The sequence below is a fragment of the Syngnathus floridae genome, chromosome 10 (assembly GCF_059516105.1).
Source record: "Syngnathus floridae isolate MCC-2025c chromosome 10, RoL_Sflo_1.0, whole genome shotgun sequence".
In the NCBI taxonomy this organism is placed as follows: domain Eukaryota; kingdom Metazoa; phylum Chordata; class Actinopteri; order Syngnathiformes; family Syngnathidae; genus Syngnathus; species Syngnathus floridae.
In genome coordinates, this window is record NC_142422.1 from 11551025 (window position 1) to 11571083 (window position 20059).

At 44.9% G+C, this 20059-nt stretch overlaps 3 protein-coding genes across 3 annotated transcripts; 2 read left to right on the forward strand and 1 right to left on the reverse strand.

The window, feature by feature from the left end:
* Positions 1-219: 219 nt before the first annotated feature.
* Positions 220-8847, reverse strand: rasip1 (Ras interacting protein 1). The gene is made up of 16 exons (XM_088386660.1): positions 7993-8847; positions 7419-7540; positions 6322-6773; positions 5768-6004; positions 5459-5703; positions 4575-4739; positions 3897-4101; positions 3137-3435; positions 2889-3050; positions 2494-2534; positions 2100-2254; positions 1538-1650; positions 1182-1461; positions 921-1084; positions 713-854; positions 220-631 (listed from the first exon to the last, which is right to left on the reverse strand). Exons 2-16 carry the CDS (start codon positions 7538-7540, stop codon positions 453-455), a joined length of 2961 nt encoding a protein of 986 aa, XP_088242786.1. The 5' UTR covers positions 7993-8847; the 3' UTR covers positions 220-452.
* Positions 8848-8897: 50 nt separating this feature from the next.
* cox6b2 (cytochrome c oxidase subunit 6B2) lies at positions 8898-10242 on the forward strand. Its single transcript, XM_088386662.1, has 4 exons — positions 8898-8963; positions 9414-9528; positions 9723-9823; positions 9967-10242. The coding sequence occupies exons 2-4, from the start codon at positions 9423-9425 to the stop codon at positions 10018-10020; spliced, it is 261 nt and encodes an 86-aa protein (XP_088242788.1). The 5' UTR covers positions 8898-8963; positions 9414-9422; the 3' UTR covers positions 10021-10242.
* A 2567-nt stretch (positions 10243-12809) lies between these two features.
* On the forward strand, positions 12810-19743 carry slc2a3b (solute carrier family 2 member 3b). The gene is made up of 11 exons (XM_088386661.1): positions 12810-12947; positions 13038-13129; positions 14433-14540; positions 15795-15955; positions 16030-16270; positions 16348-16510; positions 16585-16772; positions 16837-16941; positions 17024-17125; positions 17317-17520; positions 17667-19743. Exons 2-11 carry the CDS (start codon positions 13106-13108, stop codon positions 17925-17927), a joined length of 1557 nt encoding a protein of 518 aa, XP_088242787.1. The 5' UTR covers positions 12810-12947; positions 13038-13105; the 3' UTR covers positions 17928-19743.
* Positions 19744-20059: the final 316 nt, after the last annotated feature.

The window sequence follows — 20059 nt, forward strand, 5'->3', positions numbered from 1 at the left end:
GTCATCGGTCGACCTAAATTGTCACCGTTATTACAGGAAATGAGACTTGTGCCTTTGGCGCTGATGATTATGTGCAAACGTGATGGCCTCCTTACTCAAGCAATTCGACATGCACACTCATCATTTCGGCTCAGACGGGGAATGGGTCCTGCAGCGCCACCTTGTGGGGAACACTGTTTATCTTCAACGACCTCTGTTTGACACAAGTCATACAGCCAATGCAGAATAAAGACTTTTATTAAAAACTAGTAGTTTTAGTTGATACAATTCCGTAACACGGACATTTAAAGCATTGCTCCAAAAGCTTTTTGGTATATTTTGGGAATCAAAACAACGCAGTCCTCTTACGGTAGTACTCGGAAATATCTAAATGATTACATTAATCGATATGGAAATGTTGTGAAGTTTGTTGGTTTTATTTCATGCAGCATCTCTAAATCTAAATCTAGGGCTCAAAGCCGAGTCCTCTGATTGGCGGGAAGCTCGTCCTGGTCAAGCTCCCACAAGAAGGTGCGAAGGCGCGTCACTTCCTTTTGGAGGTCCGGGCTTGGCACCGTCTGGGAGAGGTCGAGGCGAGGGGTCTCGTTCGGCAGGATGAGAGGAGGGTGGTCCAGGAAGCTCTCAAATATGTCTAAAGACATCGAAAATGGTGGATGGATAAAAGGCCTTCAGCGAGACATGCACTGAAATGGACAATGGTGAGAACTTTTACCTCCGCTGAGCATGGTGCCAGGTGGCGGAGTCCAGCAGGCTGGAGGTGCTCTGCTTGGTCCCAATTTATAATGAGTGAGGAGGTGGTTCAGTTGGGCAGGGTTTAACAAGGCGTGATCCTCTTGTAAACTGTTCCAGGAGGACTAGAAGAGAAGAGACAAAGTTCCACAGGAGATCCAAACGGGCAACAATGGGAAAAATCACGTTACCTGTATGAGACGGGTTTTAGGAATACATAAAAAGTTGACTATGACTGACAGCTTCTTCATGAATTCAGAAGCTATGTCCCCTAGTCCCGCCCCCTGGAGCCAGTCCAGGACCAGGTCCAAGTTTGTACGTATCTGCACAGCTCTGGACCAAGAAAAGAGTCCATCTGTGAAAAAACACAACGGGAATGTGAATAATCTGGATTTTTTTTCTCCATGTTTTGATTTTGACTTGAAAACAGAAAAAGCAAAACAAAACCTCACCTCTCTCCAGCAAGGTGTTGAGCAAAGATGTGTTGGTGAAGAAGAAGAGGTAGCCGAAGGTTTGGGAGGTTAGTGGTGGTGAAAGGCAAGCTTCCCTGGAGAGCACGAGTGAAGAGCGATACACTTCCACCAGCCCGGCCACTTTGGGCGGCAGGGTGGACACGTCGTCTGCATCGTCTCCTTTCTCCTCACCCTCTGCTCCCGCCGCTCCATCTTTTTCCTTCTCTTCCGTGGAGAAAGGGTTGGTGTCCAGCAGGGCGGGAAGGAGCGAGTAGAGGGTCTTGTGACGACAGGAAGTGAGTTCATGGTGATGCAAGGTGGATGAGTTAACCATCACGGCGGGTGCGGCGCTTTACCTTGGTGAGGTGATAGACGCACTGCTGGAAGGTGTGCATGATGACCTCATCCAGTTGTGCAAGAGCTTCTGAGCATGTGTCCATGTCAGCCGTCAACACTGGATCCCCCGGGGCTGTTTTATTAACACGCATGACTTTACTTCATTACCTCACATTTAGGAGACGAAAATGAGTAAAACTAAGAATGACCAACCGAGATGAGTGATTGCACAAGTGTGCACACCCTCTTATAATGATGGTCTGACATTCTTTTCAAACCTTTTGGCATTATGGCCAAAAAGTTAAGCATTGGCTTTACGGAAGTGTAACAAAAATTCTCACAAACACAAGTGGGAAAATGTATATAGAGGGAATTATCAAATTAGCAGTTAGCATTAGCGCAGAACCTTCAGGATTGTGCTCGAAAGATGAATGTTAGGACAAGTCGACTAGAACGTCTGAACTTGAATCACATTATTCACTTTGAGCGTGATTGGATAAATCTGAACAGTTCTAAGGGAGTGTGCACACTTTTGCTAAATCGAAGCCAGATTCACAGAGTTTGCTCTCTCACGGTTCTCACCTTCAAACTCCCACTCTTTCTCCATGTTTTCCACTTTCACCTGAAAAAAGTTGAGGAGCTCTGTAGCATTGGACATCCAGAACATCAGAGGTCGAAGGTCCGATGACAACTTCTGGACATTGGCTGTGCTAATCTCACTTTCTGGCTCACTGGAACTGGACACAACAGGTAATGCCATTCCAAAATTAGTTTCTTACATAATTGTGAAACTTGGGAGTAATAACAGACCGGGGTTATTTTTACCCGACTCAATTTTGCAACTTGCTTTCATCATACCACAAAAATGTAGCGCAGTCATAACAGCGCAAGGACAAATGTATCATGAATCGCTGAGCCGGAGGCTGCTAAATGAAGCAAACATGAGGTTGGAAGAAAAAAAAAAAAAAGGTCTTACTTTTGCGTGGGATGCTTATCCCCAAATTCCTTAATGTTATCCTGGGAAGAGATTTGGAGACAGAAGAGAGGAGAGAGACATCTCGGCTTAGTGTGGAGGTGCTGGAGCAGCGGCAGGAGTCGGGCCCGAGGCCCGCCGCCGGCCCGGCACCATGACAGCACATTTTCCAGCAACACAAGCGAGTGACATCAGCTCATCCCTACTCCTCTCCAGAACTTTGCAGGCCGCAATGACATCAATGCGCTCACTAACAATACTGTCAATACCAGCGTATTTTCCGACCATAAGGCGCACCGAGAAATCAAGGCAACATTTTTTCCTCTCATCATTAGCTCGTCCAAATGCTGCAGACATACCTAATACTGTGGCCTTTGGGTGTGGACCATGTGACTTACCCAGACAATGTCTTTGATTTGATTGGCTGCCTTGAGTAATATCTGCGGCGTGAGCGCGGGATCAAGGCGCTTGGATGCGTGGTCGATCATGATTGACAGCAGATACGCCGGCGCCAAAGGCCCCCCTCCGGAGTCGGGGGAGGAGTTTTTCGATAAAATCTCCTAGCAGACCAATGAGAGACACAATCTAGGTTATTGGTCTCATAAAGCTTGGTTGGGGTTTGGTCCAGTACTTTCCGACACCTCACCTGCAGCAAGGCATCGGTGTGCCGAGGATGGAACTTGAGAACGGACTCGGTGGATCCGAGGTAGTGCCTCAGCGCCTCCTGCTTGTCTGCCAAGCCCGAAGAGCAGCAGGGGTGCAAGCCGTCCGAGTGCCAGGGCAGTGTCAATGCCAAAGGGGGAGCCGGGGTGACTCGGGGGTCGCGGTACAAGAAGAGGAAGTGGTTCCCGAGACCGATGACGTCGCCGGGTTTTAGGACGGTCTCTCTGTAAAGAGCCACGCCGTTGTGCGTGACGGCACCGCCTCGGAAAGGCCGTATCAAAGCTGGGATGGTGTGGAGACAGATGAGAGCAGAATACAGTATCCCTTTACGACTCGTAGAAAATATTCTCAGTTAAACACAGTAAAATTATGGTAGTTGTTCTTTGCAGAAGATAAGGAATATGTCAAAGCTGATATGTAGCGCCACTGTTTTTCTTCAAATATTTGTAGCTTAAATGATAACCGCTTAGCCTTTGATCAAAAATTGCAACTAATTGTTAGCCTGCTTATGGCTTTTAGTATTGGTTGTTAGCATTAAGCTAAACGGGCAAAGCTGTGGTTGTTTTAAATACACAGCATGTTGGTTTTATGTTTAGTTTGAGAGTAAAATTGAACTGTGAGTAGCAATTAACAGCTCAAGGCTTTTTCGGAACGAATTATTCACTATATCAACACCGCTGTGGCCCGTGACGCAAACGAGTTTGTTAGCGCTGCTTGTCGTAGTGATGCTGCACACTGTGTACCTCGCCCAGCGGGGGTCTCAGGAACGGCGGAATCCCTCCTCACAAGCAGGTGTCTGGCCAAGAGGTCAGGTGCAGACAAGAACGTGTCCACCTTGAGAGGTTTTTTCCCCTTCCTTTCTCTGTCTTTGTCTTTCTCCCGCTCCCTCATTGTGGGCTTTCTCCCAAACACGTGCGTATGTCCCGCCATAATGTACAAAACAAAATCCTAAAGAAAACACACAGCGGTGGGAAAAGGTGAGGGATGCCTGGGGGGTCCCGCGGTTTACATCAACCCTCCATCAGATATTGAGGCTAACAGAAGGGAGTTGATATTATACAAAGTGTGTCACAGTTTGCTACAAAGAGGACCTGTGTGAGGTCATTGTGCAAGATGGAGTGATGTGCGCGAAGCCTCTTGTGTCTCGGGAGTGTGTGTTGTCCGGGCATTGTGCGCATCTGCAGATGTTTTGAGTCGGACGCTGGGCGGGGGAGGTGAGTGGCGAGATGGAAATGCAGATGGTATGCGGCGATTAGAGGCATGCTGGTATGATGTCATGACCTGGGGGTGCTCATGTGTTTACGTCGCGCCCCGTTTTTATTCATCATACTCGTGCTGTTAGCATCCACATTGCTACGTGGGGCTCGTCCTTGGTTACGCGGCTGTTTGCCAGCATGATAGCATCTCTTAGCGTGTCTTGCCTTGCTCTGGTCGTAACCCTGCAGCAACAGGAAGTAGGGCCGGTCCGTAGGTGGAAGGATCAAACTTTGGGACATCATCTCCAGGTCACAGCTGGAGTAGTCCTTTTGCTCCTCAGGTGTCTGGTGCGTCCAGCCGACCTTTGCGTCCGCCTTAGATGCTCTAATCTGAAAAAAATAACATCAAAATCAAGGTTAGACAACCAATCGTGGATCAATACCTCTACACATAAATAAGGTTTTTACTAGCGTAATTTTGTTCATCCATGTACATCGGGTATAAAAAGTCTACACACCCCAGATTTACCAGAACAGCTGAAGTTAATATGGGCTTAATCAGAGCAATATGAAATGTTGGAGGGTGTGTTTGAATGTGATTGATTATGAACACAGCCAATTCCCCACTTAGAAGAGGGTGTGCACACTTATGCAAACACATTATTTCAGCTGTTTGTTTTTTCTCCTTTTTTAATGGAGTTGTACAGATAAATCATATTAATAATGGTTGGAAAACATTTGAAATGAGCTCTTTTGTTTGTATCACAAAACCTGGCATTTGAACAGGGGTGTGTAGACTTTTTAAACTTTGTCATTGGCGAAGCTGAAACCGATTTTGTTGCAGTGTCATTTATCTCAGAGGAAACTCAGAAGACAGTAGACATTACTGCCCTCTAGAGGACACATTAGTCCTTGCTCTGCTGAGCTACTGTTTTGCCGGACTGGTGCCTACTTGCGTGACACTTGGGTCGGCTCTCGACAAAAGATACTCATACAAATCCCAGGGAATTTTGGCAAAGGGTGTCAGAGAAACCAAAGGCAAAACTTTTTGTGAATTTCTGGATAAAGATGCTCTGAATGATCTTTTTTGCCGTGGTGATGTCCCTCACCTCTCCGTGCTGCGGGCTGATCATGCTCACAATGTTCTTTCTGTCCAGCACGGCTCCGTTATTGTTGGCGGGCCGTCCACCGCCTCCACGCTGCTCATTGGTCACATGGTTGCCTTGGCGGCGCCTCAGGCTGAGGTTCATGTCGCTGATGCTCCTCCTGAGCTCCGAGTTCCTTCCGCGGTGGCCGCGCTCGCCCTCCTCCGCCGCGCTCCCTGACGACATCCTGCTTCGCCTCCAGCGCACACCTGTTGGCCAGACAGTCGGCGGGATGAGCGCTGCTCGTCGTCACCTCCGATAGCCTCAGCATACCTTGATAGCTCTCCCGTTCTCTCTCCTCTCTTTCGTAGTCTTCCTTCCTCTGGATTTCAAAGCGGCGCTCGAACCCATCCTTGGGCCGCCACATGTCCGCCAACAGCAAGGGGCACTCCCACGGGGCCACGTTTCTCCGACACTCCGTCTCCCACTTGATAGCTCCATCTGGCTGCTGGATGGGCTTTCCGATGACATCACACAGCAGGAAGTCCTCGGGGATGTGTTTCTGGAGAACTAGAAGGTAATGGAGGAAGGGTGGGGGTGCTGTTTATGTTTACGCTATGTCGGAGTTGGGACGACGTCACATAAAAGTCAAGTCAATCTCAAGCCTTAATTTGGGTTGAGCATGTCATAAATCAAGTCAAACAATCATGCTGGTCACAAAAATTTGTAAAAAAACGTAAAAAGTGAGATTTTTTAATTGAAGTCAGATCGAGTACAAATCATGTCTTGCAAACCCGGCAAGTCTTTATTTTGACGTACGTATTTTGTTTGACTAGAGTCAAGTCACCTATGTCTCTAAGCCAAATGGCTTGTGATGGATCCTGTACCTGCTTCGTCTGTCTCCTCCCGCTCTCTCTCGGTGTAGCGAGTGATAACCTGAGCGATGAGCTGACTGGCCGTCGAGTGAACGTTAGCCAGCAAGGAGCGATAGTTCGCGCCGCTGGATAGCGCATCTCCGTAGATCTTGATCAGGCCCGGAGCAGAGGAAGAAGTTGGAGGTACATAGTGGTGAGTGGAGGAGGCCGCCGAGTGGGCCCAAAGCTCTCTCTCCCTCTCGCCCACCGCCCGGTCCCGGTCGCTATTGGAGCGCCCCCGCAGGAAGAGATGGGAAAGGCGCTTGGTACGCGACTGGGGCGCGGCGGGCCGAGGCCTGAGGAAGGCCGGGGAAGGAGACGGCGATGGGTTTGGGGAAGCCAGCGAGGGAGTTGAGTTAGAAAGGGAAGAGGAAGGAATGGAGGGGGCCTCGTGAAGGGAGGCCGCGTCAGAGCTGGTGGTCGACCTGGAAGCGGCACGACAGGGGAAGAGGAAGAGGCCAGTCAGCTGTGAATTATGACGGCCTAAACAGGGACAAACAAGGCCCAAAATAAAATGCGCAAGGCTGCAACGGAAGTGATGGTGGAACATGTCCAGGCATCCGTTTTCTACTGTGCGCTGCTCTGGAGCCTAGCCCAGATGATTCTGGGCAAGAAGAAACAGGTGACACCTGGACCGGTTGCAGTCACAATCACTCTCACATCCACGGACAATTTAGACCGCATGTTTTTGGAAAGACAAATTACATTCTATGAACTTGGATCTCCTGATTGCAAGGCAGAAGTGTTAATGGCCAAATTTTAGCCAAAGGCTAGTGTCCATCTGTAGTCCTTTTGTTGGTTAATGAAGCATTTTAATTCATTCACTGCCATTGACGACAATAGTCGTCAGATTTTTAACTGGGATGGCAGCAAATGAGTTTCATGTTTAACTAAATAGGTTAGGCTCCAGCTCACTCACCACAATAAAAGGGATTATCGATGTAGAATGTCTGGATGGATAAAAACATGGGTGCCCCATGTTGCACGATGAAAGACATTTGACCAAATTCTGAACTTATTTAGCAATAACAGGCAGTTTATCGAAAATCCAAAAGCCTCAGTAGACTCACTTGACAGAGACCGCGCTGGGCCAACGACGCCCCAGCTTTGCAAAATGTTTCCTGGGGGAATTGATCCAAAGACCGACTGGGAACTGGAGCTTTCTGCCACGAGGACTGCCTGACCCCTCCATCTGAGAAAACCAACACATTCAAAAACACGTAGATGCTAAAAATGCAATAATCGCAGCCGGATACTACGTGACGACGTGTCACCAGTGCCAGAAGTAAAACAATATAACAATAGGATGATGTCACCCTCAAGATATATCAACAGGATGGACACACTGTAAGTTGTCAACATGTGAAAAGAAACACGGACAAATCGACCCAAACGCAGTTCCTGAAAAATGCGACATTTGAACAGGAAGCGTCCTTTTGTTGGATTCGGCCCCAGCTGGAAGGGATGTGCCGCTGCTGGAAAGTCGCTTTGCCGCCATTAGCTACAATTCCCGTCAAAATACACTCTGGACAGCCTTTAGGGACTATTCACATCCTTAGGAAGGATTATATTCATCTTTCGACATTGAAAAGGACCTTTCTAGTACCAAAAAACTAACTTTGAAAATATAATTTCGGTACTCACCCACAGGAACTTCTGATCCTTGTGTAGTTTTTTTTAGTACCTTAAAAGCAAACACGCAAGTCAATGCAAACTAACAATCCTCAGTATTTCCCTTTCCCTGTGACGATATTCCATGTTTCAATCCGTCGCACATCTACGCGTGTGCTTCTCTATCTCCTGCCATCCATGAATCCAATCTTCTGCGCAGGAGAAAATTCTTTGAATTCACGACGGCTTCAACAAGCTATGCTGGTTCCTCGCAGCCCTCGGCCTCTCTGAGTCTATAGATAGAGAAACAGGCCCATTGTTCTGAGTGACAGAATTTCCTTCCTTTGCAGTGGACAACACCTATATCCTGACTGGGAGCGGGAGAGAAGGAACGGCGACTATGAAAGCGGGACAAATGGGAACAGTCGCTCGGACCTGGAGTACAATCAATCATTCCACATTTGAGGGTAATTGGAAGGACATTGAACATCTTCACTTGTTTGCTTTCACAGCAAAGAGGATGAGGGGAAGTCGTAGACAGCGAGACAAAAAGTTAGAAAAAAAGTAGACAACCATGACCTTTGGAAGAGAAAGCTGATTAGCAGAGGGCCTGGTTCATCCACGGTCCACATTGCTGTTGCCAATTTAGCAAGGTTTTTGCCATATATAGTGACTTTTCCGACCCCTCTAGTAAACATTTTTCCCCAAAATAGACAAGCAAAAATGACAACAGTTGTCCTTATGTTAGCAACATTGTGAGATGTATATATTAACAAGTGCAATAAATTGACAAATAATATAAAAGCCAGATAAAATAAATTAATAACAAATTAAAGAAATACACAACAAAAATTATACATGTTATACATGATAAGATTTGTGTGTTTTGGTGGCCTCGAGTTTTTTTTTTTTTTTTTTACTGACTTTTTATTTCCCAGCATGCATTGCGCATCGAACAGGAAATACGTCTTTCCAAAGAGGACATAGCTGACAAGCACCTCAAGGTTAGCTCGCTTTTACAATCAGATATGGCTTTTTCTGCATACTTTTGATCTTTTATAAACTCGATAATGTGCCACTAAATATCTTAGCGATAAGTCGCAGTTGCTGTCTTACTAACGTGCCAGTCCCGTTCAAAAATATCCAAAGAGCTAAAGTGTTAGCATCTATGTTTAGCATTATCCTCGGCTAACCCTGCATGCTAACTCCCGTTAGTTTTCAATCGAATTGCGTGTCGCTATTTCTACTAAACTAAACATTCTATCGTGTTTTATGTTGTTTGTATTGCCAAACGGTGATCGAGTGTTACCAGCCGTTACTTATCGTGGCTTGTTTGTTTATTTATAGTTTAGCCGGCTAACAGCGGTAAAGCTAAGCCGAGGTCATGTCGATTTGCTCCGATTTAAATGCATTCGCTGCTTCGTTGAAGTAACGTGTAAACATCAAATTTGAAGCTCGCAAACATGTCTGAGTCGATTGCCGAGAAAATCAAGAACTACAGGACGGCGCCCTTCGACGCCCGCTTCCCTAACACCAACCAGACCCGCAACTGCTTCCAGAACTACTTGGGTGAGCCACAATCTAGAGTTCAGTTAATTACGTGGACTCAAACATTGAATTGTTTTTTTTATGATGCATTTTAATGATGCATGCTTTTAGATGCCTCGTCTAATTTTTACGTGATCGACTATTGTAACTTTTAGGACACAAGTTGAATTTCCCCTCGAAGGATAACAATAACTTATTCTCAATTCTTTGCACAGACTTCCACAGGTGCAACAAGGCCCTGTCATCCAAAGGTCAAGATGTGACCCCCTGCCAGTGGTACCAGAGGGTTTACGATAGTCTTTGTCCCATGAGCTGGGTAAGGTGTACACTTTGGATTGACTAAATTGGGTCATGTGCTTGTCAAAAATTGCCCACTGTGAATTGATAGCTGTTTTTAGACCTCAGTAATTCGAGTGGGTCCTTTAAAGATGTGAGCAATGTCCTCGTTGTGTCTTTCAGGTTGAGGAATGGGACGAGCAGATTGAAAATGGAAGTTTCCCTGGAAAGATCTAAAATGTGACCCCTGATCCCTGTCAAAATATTTGCAGGCCGTTTTTGTGACAGCTTCCACTGTGGTGCTGTGTAGAACATCTTTGACATCATCGCCGGCATCTTCTGTGGTGTTGACTTAAGGTGCAAATGCACAACCGTTTAACCTGCGCGTCAAGTCGAATATGTGTAGTTACCCCCTCTTTGGCATTGTTTATTCCATAAATAAATACAGTGCACATTTAATCTATTTTTTTCAGTGTATTTTTTTTATACTTGATAACCTGCCAAACCCAACCCCATCAGAAATGCATTTTAAAAAATATATATATATATATTCATAATCTGGTCATTAGGTAAATATATTATACAAATGGATTTCAGAAAAGAAAATGAGTTATTCAGTTAGGTACATCTGCAATACCTTGTAATTTGACACTTTGGCCACAAGGTGTCACTGTTAGATAGATTTCTACACCGGTTGGTCTTATTTTGGGGGTTGAAGTTTTCTTAGTAGAAAATGTACTTGGAGTAAAGCTCCACTGATATGAACCTGCTGAAACCATTTATGTTGCTCATGTTTTTTTTTTTTTCAAAAAGCCACTCTTCAACAGAGTTTCAAACAGGCTCGTAGGCTAACCGTTGCAACTGTCTTACATAACAAATTGGCATCACACATCAATTAGTACAGGCCCAAAACTATGCCTTATAGGTCCTGACACGTCTTGTTTATTTAGCGACTGCTAGCTTGCCACATCGCCCTCTGTTGTGAGTAAAAACAGTTTTTAGTGACGCTGTCAAAGGCAAGCTGAACTCTTTGAGAAGTATTTTTTCTGTTAAAAATAAACTCTATAAAGATTGGTTGAAGAGTTGGGTATTCAAGTCAAAGTTTAAGTTTTAAATTAGGTTTGTGAAGCCAGATCTATGGTTCCAAAGTAAGTTTGGTGTTATTATTAAGTGTTAATCCGTATAGTGGAAACATGCTGGTCTGCTAAGACTTTTTTGATTGGTTTGAGGCAGCGGACGTGCTTGTCGGGCTTATTACAAACGATACGGAAAAGAGCACAAGTCGTGTACGTGTGCGCAAGCGAGATTGTCAGACAGTTCCGCCCTCGCTTCCTGCCTTCATTCTTTTATTTGACCACAAAAAAACTTATTTTTATTATGTCCATGTCGCTGGAGGGCAGGTTGCCTTGGCGACAGATGACGGGACGTTGGGATTGGAGGCTCTGAAGAATGGAGAAAGTGAGCGCTTTGCATTGCACGAGCGTGAGTGCAAGCGAACCGCTATGTGGCAAGAATGACGGTTTGCAAATTACACACACGGATGTGACGTTACTAGACGGCAAAAAAAAATAGACGATGACTATTCGATCACGAGAGTCTTGTGAACGAGTGTCTTTAAACACCCGTGTGTTCGTTTAGATTATATAAGTGTGTGTGTGTGTGTGTGTGTGTGTGTGTGTGTATATATATATATATATATATATATATATATATATATATATATATACACATATATAATCGAAACGAACTAAAAAAAAAAGACATTTTCATGGCTAAATTCAATCGTTTTTTTCCTCAATTCTATTTGTAAACAGCAGCTCTCAACTCTCTTTAGATCATGAAAGTTGATCCTGTCAATAATAATCAAATCTTAGCAAATCGTTTGGCATTTTGTGGAGGCTTTCAAATTCCAGGCTGAGATTTAGGTGGGCTATAAGATTAGAATTGAAGTATTAGGGGAAGGAGGGGTGCGGTGGCGGGTGGCTTGTGATTGTTTGCCACCCACTGAGTCGGTCTCATGGTCTCTGCGTGACCGGGCTTTGTATCTCAGGCATGTGCACGTTGACCTTTGTGCCAGCGTTTCGGTGGGCAGCCGCCACAGAGCCTCTTTTCACCGGCAGTGTTTGTCCTCCACCTCAGGCCCGTCCTCCTTCTCCGTTCTCTTCTTCGCCTTCTTCTTGTATAAGTGAGGTCACAGTGATTGGGGAAAGTACACACTTTCATATTCGTATAAGTCGATGTGTCACACACTGTAACAGTTCTCATAGAAGCGAATACAGTGGATTGAAAAAGTCTACACACTCCTGTTTAAATGGCGGTTTTTAGCTGAGAAAAGGTTTTAAATTAACTTTTATTTTGAAGGCCCATGTCTGTAAATTGCCAGACAAAATAGTTTTGGTGACTTGAGAATTCCTTCTGCTGTTCCCAAATTTTGCTACCCAAAGCCTTGATAGTGGTGAGATCTGATTGTAAGAAACACTCTGTGCTAGATATTGCAACGCTGCCCCACATTTCAAGAACGTTGTGTGGTTGAGTGATAAAAGATACAACAAGTTACTTTTATCAACATCCTTAAAATGTTAGAAAGGTTTTAGTGGCCATCTTGTAATTTGGCTTCATCTTGTTTGAAAATAAACAGCATCCAAAATAAATGACTCACAAAAAGCCGTGAACAAGACGCTGAATGACCAAATTGTAACCTCGTTTGGTACAATGCATTTCCTGGTTTGTTTTGTTTTGAGACCAAGTTGACGCTTCACTATTGACAAATTGCACCAAGCAGGATGTTCTCAAAACTCTTACTACTACTGTCGAAGAGGGCTTACTCTATGCCAGATTTTTTTTTCCCCCCCTCAAGTATCAGTGGCTGGTATCATCAACCTCCACGAGTACCCAATACCTCAGAATAAGGCCTGTATTGACCCAATACTGATTTTCCCACGCACTTTGATATATTTTCTTTAAAAGTTGACTGAAATAATTCAGAAGCAGTTGTATTGAAAGAGACTGTTGTAGCAGGGGGGGGGGGGGTACGATGAGAAGTCGAGGGAGGAGGAGGAGGAGAAGGAGGCGTTTTTCTCGTCTGCCGCTGCTGTTGTGAGTGAGAGCAGACCATCTTCATTTTTCTGGACCCAAAACAGGTTGGCACCGTCCCCGTTCATCAGGTATGTAACTTGTTGGTACCTGTAGCTCTCATCGGTGCGTTCTCGCTCTGCTGAAATAATTCTGCTCCTTATTTATATATTTGCTTTCAGGATTCACAGCTGTTTGCGCTGAGAGGTGTGTTATTCAAAACAGATCGATTTGTGTAAAAAGAGGCAAGATGGAGCGCATGGAAGATGACAAGGTAAAAATTTGGCTTACTTGTATTCTATCAATGCAATTTGTATTTTTTTTTTTTTTTTACTGTAAACCTGCTAAAAGTTTCCACTCCTGTCTGTACACTTTCAGTCTCAGTTGCCACTAGTTAGGACTCCGTTTTAAGTGGCTTGTATTTGAATTTAAAAAAAAAAAAAAACCTGAACTTCATTAAGTCACAGGCTGGCACTTCTGTAATTTTCCTTTCTGGTACGAGGAGGATGAGAATGAAGCATTTTGGGGACGTGACTAAGAGCGAGAGAGCAGGAGCAAGTTTCAACTTGAGCGCGATGCCTCAGTGTTTAAATGCACGTCGGGAGAGCAAGCGCGTGCGGAAGACAACGACAATGACCGGTCACAGACACAACATTAGGTACACCTGCACCATCATCTTTCTCAGAGAGGTCGTTTGCACTGCATCCAAATTATTAAGAACCCTCATCACGATCCTTTCGCTGTACCTAATGGTCTGTCCAACTGAAAGTACTACTCAAATTGCAGTGGTTTTTCTTTTGTAACCTGTTGCACAGTTACGTCAACCTCAAGCTTACTTCACATTTTGAAATCGCTTGCACGGGTGTCCAAATACATACAAAACACCAAAAAGTGTCATTATTTTATGCTTTGGTGCCTTTCTTTAGTTTATTTTAGTTTATTTTGCTGTCATGTGCGATGCGGGAAAAAATGAGTGGGCCCAGTAATGTACAGTAGTTTTGAAATTCCCATTTTCAGAAACAAGCACTAAATGAGCAAAAGTAACAAATCTACCCATTCGGGTCACAGCGATTTTTGCCCCGCCTCTCGCCCAATGTCAGCTGGGCTAGTCTCCACTTCCTCAACCTGGCGACCCCAAAAAAGGGCAAGTGCTGCAGAACCAGATGGATGGATTCTTCATACGAGTTCCCACATGTTATAAGTGACCGTTTAGATTTTTTGGATTATGTAACACTCCTTTAGAAATGGAGTGTGATTCTCGGACGGATAAACGTCACGACCACTCCCCGGATTTTAAAGGCGTAATTTTCACATTGCTTGACAGTTGGGTAACAAAAGCGTGTCGCTGCAAGTGCTCGACTTGCCAGTTGCACAGCGAGTGCTGCGGTTGAAAACCACCAGTGAGAGCCGAGATGTGCAAAAGGCTCATTGTGCGTTCGTGACGGCTGGTGTGTCCATAAACAACAAGAGCTTTGTCAAAAGGCAGGAACGCTGTTCAAAGAGAGTACTTGATTTGTCGAAAATTCACCCTCGTGTTGTTCTCATCTCGTCCTTTTTCTCTCGCCTCCACAAAACAGCCCAAGCAGAAGAAAGTCACATTGTACCTGCTGTACTGCGTGGCCACTGCTGTCATCGGTTCGCTGCAGTTCGGTTACAACACTGGGGTCATCAATGCACCAGAGCAGGTGTGTGTGTGTGTCAACGTGTGCGCGCGCCACATGCAAAATCAAGTACCGTATTTTCCGGACTATAAGGCGCACCTAAAAAGCTCAGATTTTCTCAAAAGCCGACAGTGCGCCTTATAGTCAGGCGCGCCTTATATATGGAGCAAAGTCCGGCCCGTGGGCCGCATTTGGCCCGCGGGCCAGAATCTAAATTTAAACTGGCCCGAAGCATTGTGTCATAAAATCAATCATAAGTGGCCCGCTGAAGACTATGGATCATGAATCAAAAAGACTATGGATCATTATTTTGTGATTATAAAGTAATTTGTTGCGTCTGAAGTTGAAGTAAAAATAAAATGGAGAATGATTTGATTTGGATTAAAAATCTGACATGATGCAACCTGGCCTGTTTACTGCAGTCACAAACACCAATATCACCCTTCTTATTCATACAACAATAACAACAATAAAACAAACTTAATACATCTAATAAAAAATTCATTCAACTTTCATAAAATTGTTAATTTGTTATTATTTTAATCTTTAACTTTAACTCTTAAAGTTTACTGATCTATCTGACTGTTTTCTTTTGTACTTATTAAAGTAAGCTTTACATGTTTATTTTGTGTGTTGTGTGACATTAACATTGTTGACATATTGTTATTGTTTTCACTATTTCGAGTTATTATATTGTGATTGCATTAATTATAGTCCGGTGGGCCTCATATATGGACAAAGTTTTAAAATGGGCCATTTATTGACGGTGCGCCTTACAGTCCGGTGCGCCTTGTAGTCCGGAAAATACGGTAATCCACAGAGCAGATATTTGATGACATGAAAATAATAAAGCATGCTTTATCTCTATATGGCACTCTTCCTTTAAGTGTAACTCACTGGCAGGCGTTGCTAATCATACAATTTGTCTAAGTACACTATTTATGCAAAGAAATGTGCATTGCAGTTTCACATTACGGCAAAGATCATATTAAAGCTGTTTAAGGTGTGACTCGTGGGAGAACAGTCATTCCAAAATATTGCAACAAGTGATGACAAAAACCTTAGTTTGTCATTATTGCTGACTCGTCAGTGGTATTCCCAGTAAAAAATTGTTTCGATGAAAATATTTTATGCCATGACGTGTGCGCTGTGCGAGTTGTTTTGACCTTTTGACCTGTAGTATTATTATGGTGCCCCCTTGTGGATGGACACAAAATGCTCTGAAAGTTGAATGGCAACATCTCATTGTTTATTTCATTTTTTTAATGACTACAATAGAAACTGCGCCGCTTCTTCCAAAACGTTTCTCTGGAGCGCTTCGATGAGCCCTTCACTCCCGGTGTCACCACCATAGTGTGGAGTTTTGCCGTGGCCATCTTTAGTGTGGGGGGTATGTTTGGCTCCTTCAGTGTGGGGGCCATGGTCAACAAGTTTGGCAGGTGAGTAAGTCAAGACCCTGCTCAGGTGTTCGTCCCAAAATGTCCCTGTTGAAATGTCCTGTTCGCCCTGGCAGGAGGAAGTCCATGCTGCTGGCCAACGTTCTGGCTGTGCTGGGCGGGGGCCTCATGGGACTGTCCAGCCTGAGTCGCTCTTTTGAGATGATCATCATCGGACGCTTGATCATCGGTGTCTTCTGTGGCCTGTGCACGGGACTGACGCCCATGTACGTGGGGGAGATCGCCCCAACCGCCCTCCGAGGGGCCTTCGGCACCCTGAACCAGCTGGGCGTGGTCATCGGCATCCTGGTGGCGCAGGTATGAGGACGGAACGCAATTAGAAATATAAAATATATAAATATATTAATATTGTATTTGTATTGATCAATATTTAGATCTTTGGATTGGAGTTTCTTCTGGGCTCTGACAGACTCTGGCCCATCCTCCTGGCCTTGACCGTCCTGCCTGCCATCCTCCAGAGCATCATGTTGCCCTTCTGCCCTGAGAGCCCCCGTTACCTTCTCATCGTTCTCAAACAGGAAGAGGAAGCCCGGAAAGGTCCTGACCCACAAACGCATGCCGCCGACTCTCACCTCGGCTTCTCGTTCTTAATTTTATTTACTCCCTTGCAGCGCTGGTGCGCCTGCGCGGCCGCCAGGACGTGAGCGAGGACATGGACGAGATGAGGGAGGAAGGGATGAAGATGGCCATGGAGAAAAAAGCCACCATCTTGGAGCTCTTCCGCTCGCACAACTACCGCCAGCCCATCATCATTGCCATCGTCCTGCAGCTCTCGCAGCAGTTGTCGGGCATCAACGCCGTGAGTGCGCTTATTGAGGGATGCTGAGATGAAGTCATGATGGTGTACTGACATTTTTTTGTAGGTCTTCTACTACTCGACGGGCATCTTTGCCACGGCTGGTGTAACGCAACCCATCTACGCCACCATTGGTGCCGGGGTAGTCAACACCGTGTTCACCGTCGTTTCCGTGAGTGGCAAACTGCAAGCTTGTCGATCTTTCACTGTAGTCCGTTGGATTTTTATTGTGCAATCTTTGGTGTTTGTCGCAGCTCTTCCTGGTTGAGAAGGCAGGCCGAAGGACCTTACACCTAATAGGACTCGGCGGAATGGCCGTTTCTGCCCTGGTCATGACCATCTCCCTTTCGCTTGTGGTGAGTGACAAGTGGGCGTGTCCATCAGTTTTCAAATCGGCTTGACATGTTCAGGTGTCACAAGGAAGCTGGAGCCCACGCTAAAAAAATAATAATAAAAATAACCAGATTATTTTATGTATGACAGAACCCTTAAAGTTTTGTGATGTTCATAATTACTATTGACGTCATTTTTCTGTTCGTCCGATCAGAAAACGACCCCGTCTCTGAGCTACTTGGCTATCGTGGCCGTGTTCGCCTTCGTGGCCAGTTTTGAGATGGGTCCCGGTCCCATCCCCTGGTTCATCGTGGCCGAGCTCTTCTCCCAAGGCCCTCGACCCGCCGCCATGGCCGTCTCCGGGTTGTCCAACTGGACCGCCAACTTCCTGGTGGGCCTCGGGTTCCCCAAACTGGAGGTATGTACGAGTTCAGGATGCTTTTATTGGACCAAAAGTGAAATACAACCAAACTGCACATAATCGATTGTTCGCATACCACAAGAAGGTGCCTGTGGACCACACTTTGAGACCGACCGCACGAACTGACCCAAATTCTTCCTCAGGAACTCTGCGGGCCTTACGTGTTCATCATCTTCATGGTCTTGCTCATCATCTTCTTCATCTTCACTTTCCTGCGAGTGCCTGAGACCAAAGGAAGGACCTTTGACGACATCGCTCAAGCATTCGCCGCCAGCGCCGCCAAATCCTCCGGCTCCCCCGTGCCCGAAGCGGCGGTCGTGGATCTGCCCGGGAGCAAAGAACCTTCGCCCATGTCCCCTACGGAAAAGGTCCCCATGGTGGCACTTCCTGCCGACAAGCCCTAAGACGGAGAAGTTAGAAAAGGTCAGTGGAATGACATCACGTATGAGACTTTTTAGAGATTCAAAAAAATCACATAAAACAGGGTATTTGATTTGTTGTGTGTGGAAATGCCAAAATAATTAACCCGGGTCCTTGTAAGCCGGCTTTAACGGAATTTCTGGCCCATAAAAGTTTGTTGACGTTCTTCGCCAACCGCCCGTCTCGTTTTTAAGAGGATCACTGTGCATTCAGTGTTAAGAACCCCTCGGCCATCGGCTGCGTTAGAAGGTTGCCGGATTTAAGCTTTTAAGTATTGAGGTCAAGCTCGGCAAAGCCCGACTGACCCCGAAATGCTGATGGTCCCGAACCCCAAAGCCTTCCCTGTGACGCATGGAGGAATACGGCTACTTCAAAGAATTACATCCAAGCCACGAACCATCTGATGTGTGTGTTTATACCGTGTGCGTGTTGGACTCTGCTGCTAAAGAAGAAACAAGTTGTGTGAACATCTACTGCCAAGGAGGAACTTTGATTGTATGACCATGAGGTGGACTTGAGGCTTTTCGCTGAACTTTTCACTTTTTCCAGCCAATGAAACCAACCACATACTTGCAGTTCGGCTTGCGCCAGTTCAATTCTTGGGCCTGACCGAAAAGTGTTGCTTTAGCGCCATCTGGGGGTCTCTTGGGAATGAAACGTGTTGAGGAGCTTCATTTGGATGAAAGTAGTAAAGATTATTCGAGAAGGAAATTACAGTGGAGAGTCAAACACTTGCAAAGGTCTGTCTCATACAAAAGTAGTGCTTAACAGTAATGTGTTAGTTTTTATTTTGTTTCGAATTAAAATTTTTCCTCAATTACATTTAATGACTCTTTAGAGCAGCTTCATTAGTGTTTATTGTTTAATGCACCCCTTTAGTTTCATTTTTTCATTAGTTTCAGTATTACTGTATTTTTTTCATATAGGGACTATTTGTTCACTGAAAGGGAAAAAAGTCACAACTATTATAAATAATAATGAAATTAATAAAATAATTTAAATAAAAAATTATAACTAACCTTAATATCACTATGGTGGCAAAGCACTACTTTTGTTTTAGACTTCTCTACATATTGACTCAATGAAGCTCTTACTTGCACTTCAACATAGTTCCCAGGCGCCAAGATGCCACAGGAGAGCACCAAAGCACTACTTTTATTTTGGGCAGGGCTTTGGCCTACAAACAAAAACAGCAAATCGGAGAGCAAATTGCAAACGTTTGCTCAAAGTCTGCTGATTCATTTTCAGCAAAGAGGTCCAATCAAAACACTAGCAACTATTTATTTCAGTGGTTTGGATGCACGAAAAATGAGCATTTGTTTGTTTTGAATGCTGCTGCGGCAACGACGGTAACGACTGCGACAGCAACTTGAGGAGCCAGCAGCGTTACGTTTGCACTTTGGCATGGTGAACTTTAGTGATTTCCGTCTGCCGTCCTGCTTAATTTTCATCCACTGTGGACACATTCCGTCAATTTATTCAATATGTCGAGATGAATCCTCCACTCCGAGATTCTTTTGTAGGCTGGCATCGTTGAAAGTTTACATTAACTTCGATTGGCCCTTCGAGGGGTACCTAATATATTGATTGGAGTGTACGTTTATTAAATGCTGATTTTTCATGCACTTCTGTCTTTGGACTGTGATAATGCCATTCCTGTATGCCAGCCTCTAATATGTATATTTTGCTCTGTGTTTGCATTTTTATATGGGTATGACAAAAATGGTGAGAGGGTGTCACTTTGCTGTGAAACAACTCCTTGAAAAAGTGGAAATAAAGTTGTGCATCTGTTTAAAATAACGACTCTGTGCCTTAATCAGTGTGGATTTTTAATGCTTGCAACCATTCCGTTTCGGCCCTGCGTGCAAGTGTGACAGCAATGCCTGCTCAGTGGAGCGACCCAATATGGTAAATAAAATAAAACTAAAAAAAAAAAAAAATGGGCACAGGCAGTCGGATAAAATATGCAACATGAGCAAGAGTTCAACTTTTCTGCCCTGACTGGTCATTTTGCATTGCTTGCATGAAGTCTTCTTAAGACTTTTAAGTTATGCGGTTGTTTAATGTGCAATTATTTGTTTTAGGGTTAGTTCCAAAGTAAAGTTCAACTAGGAGT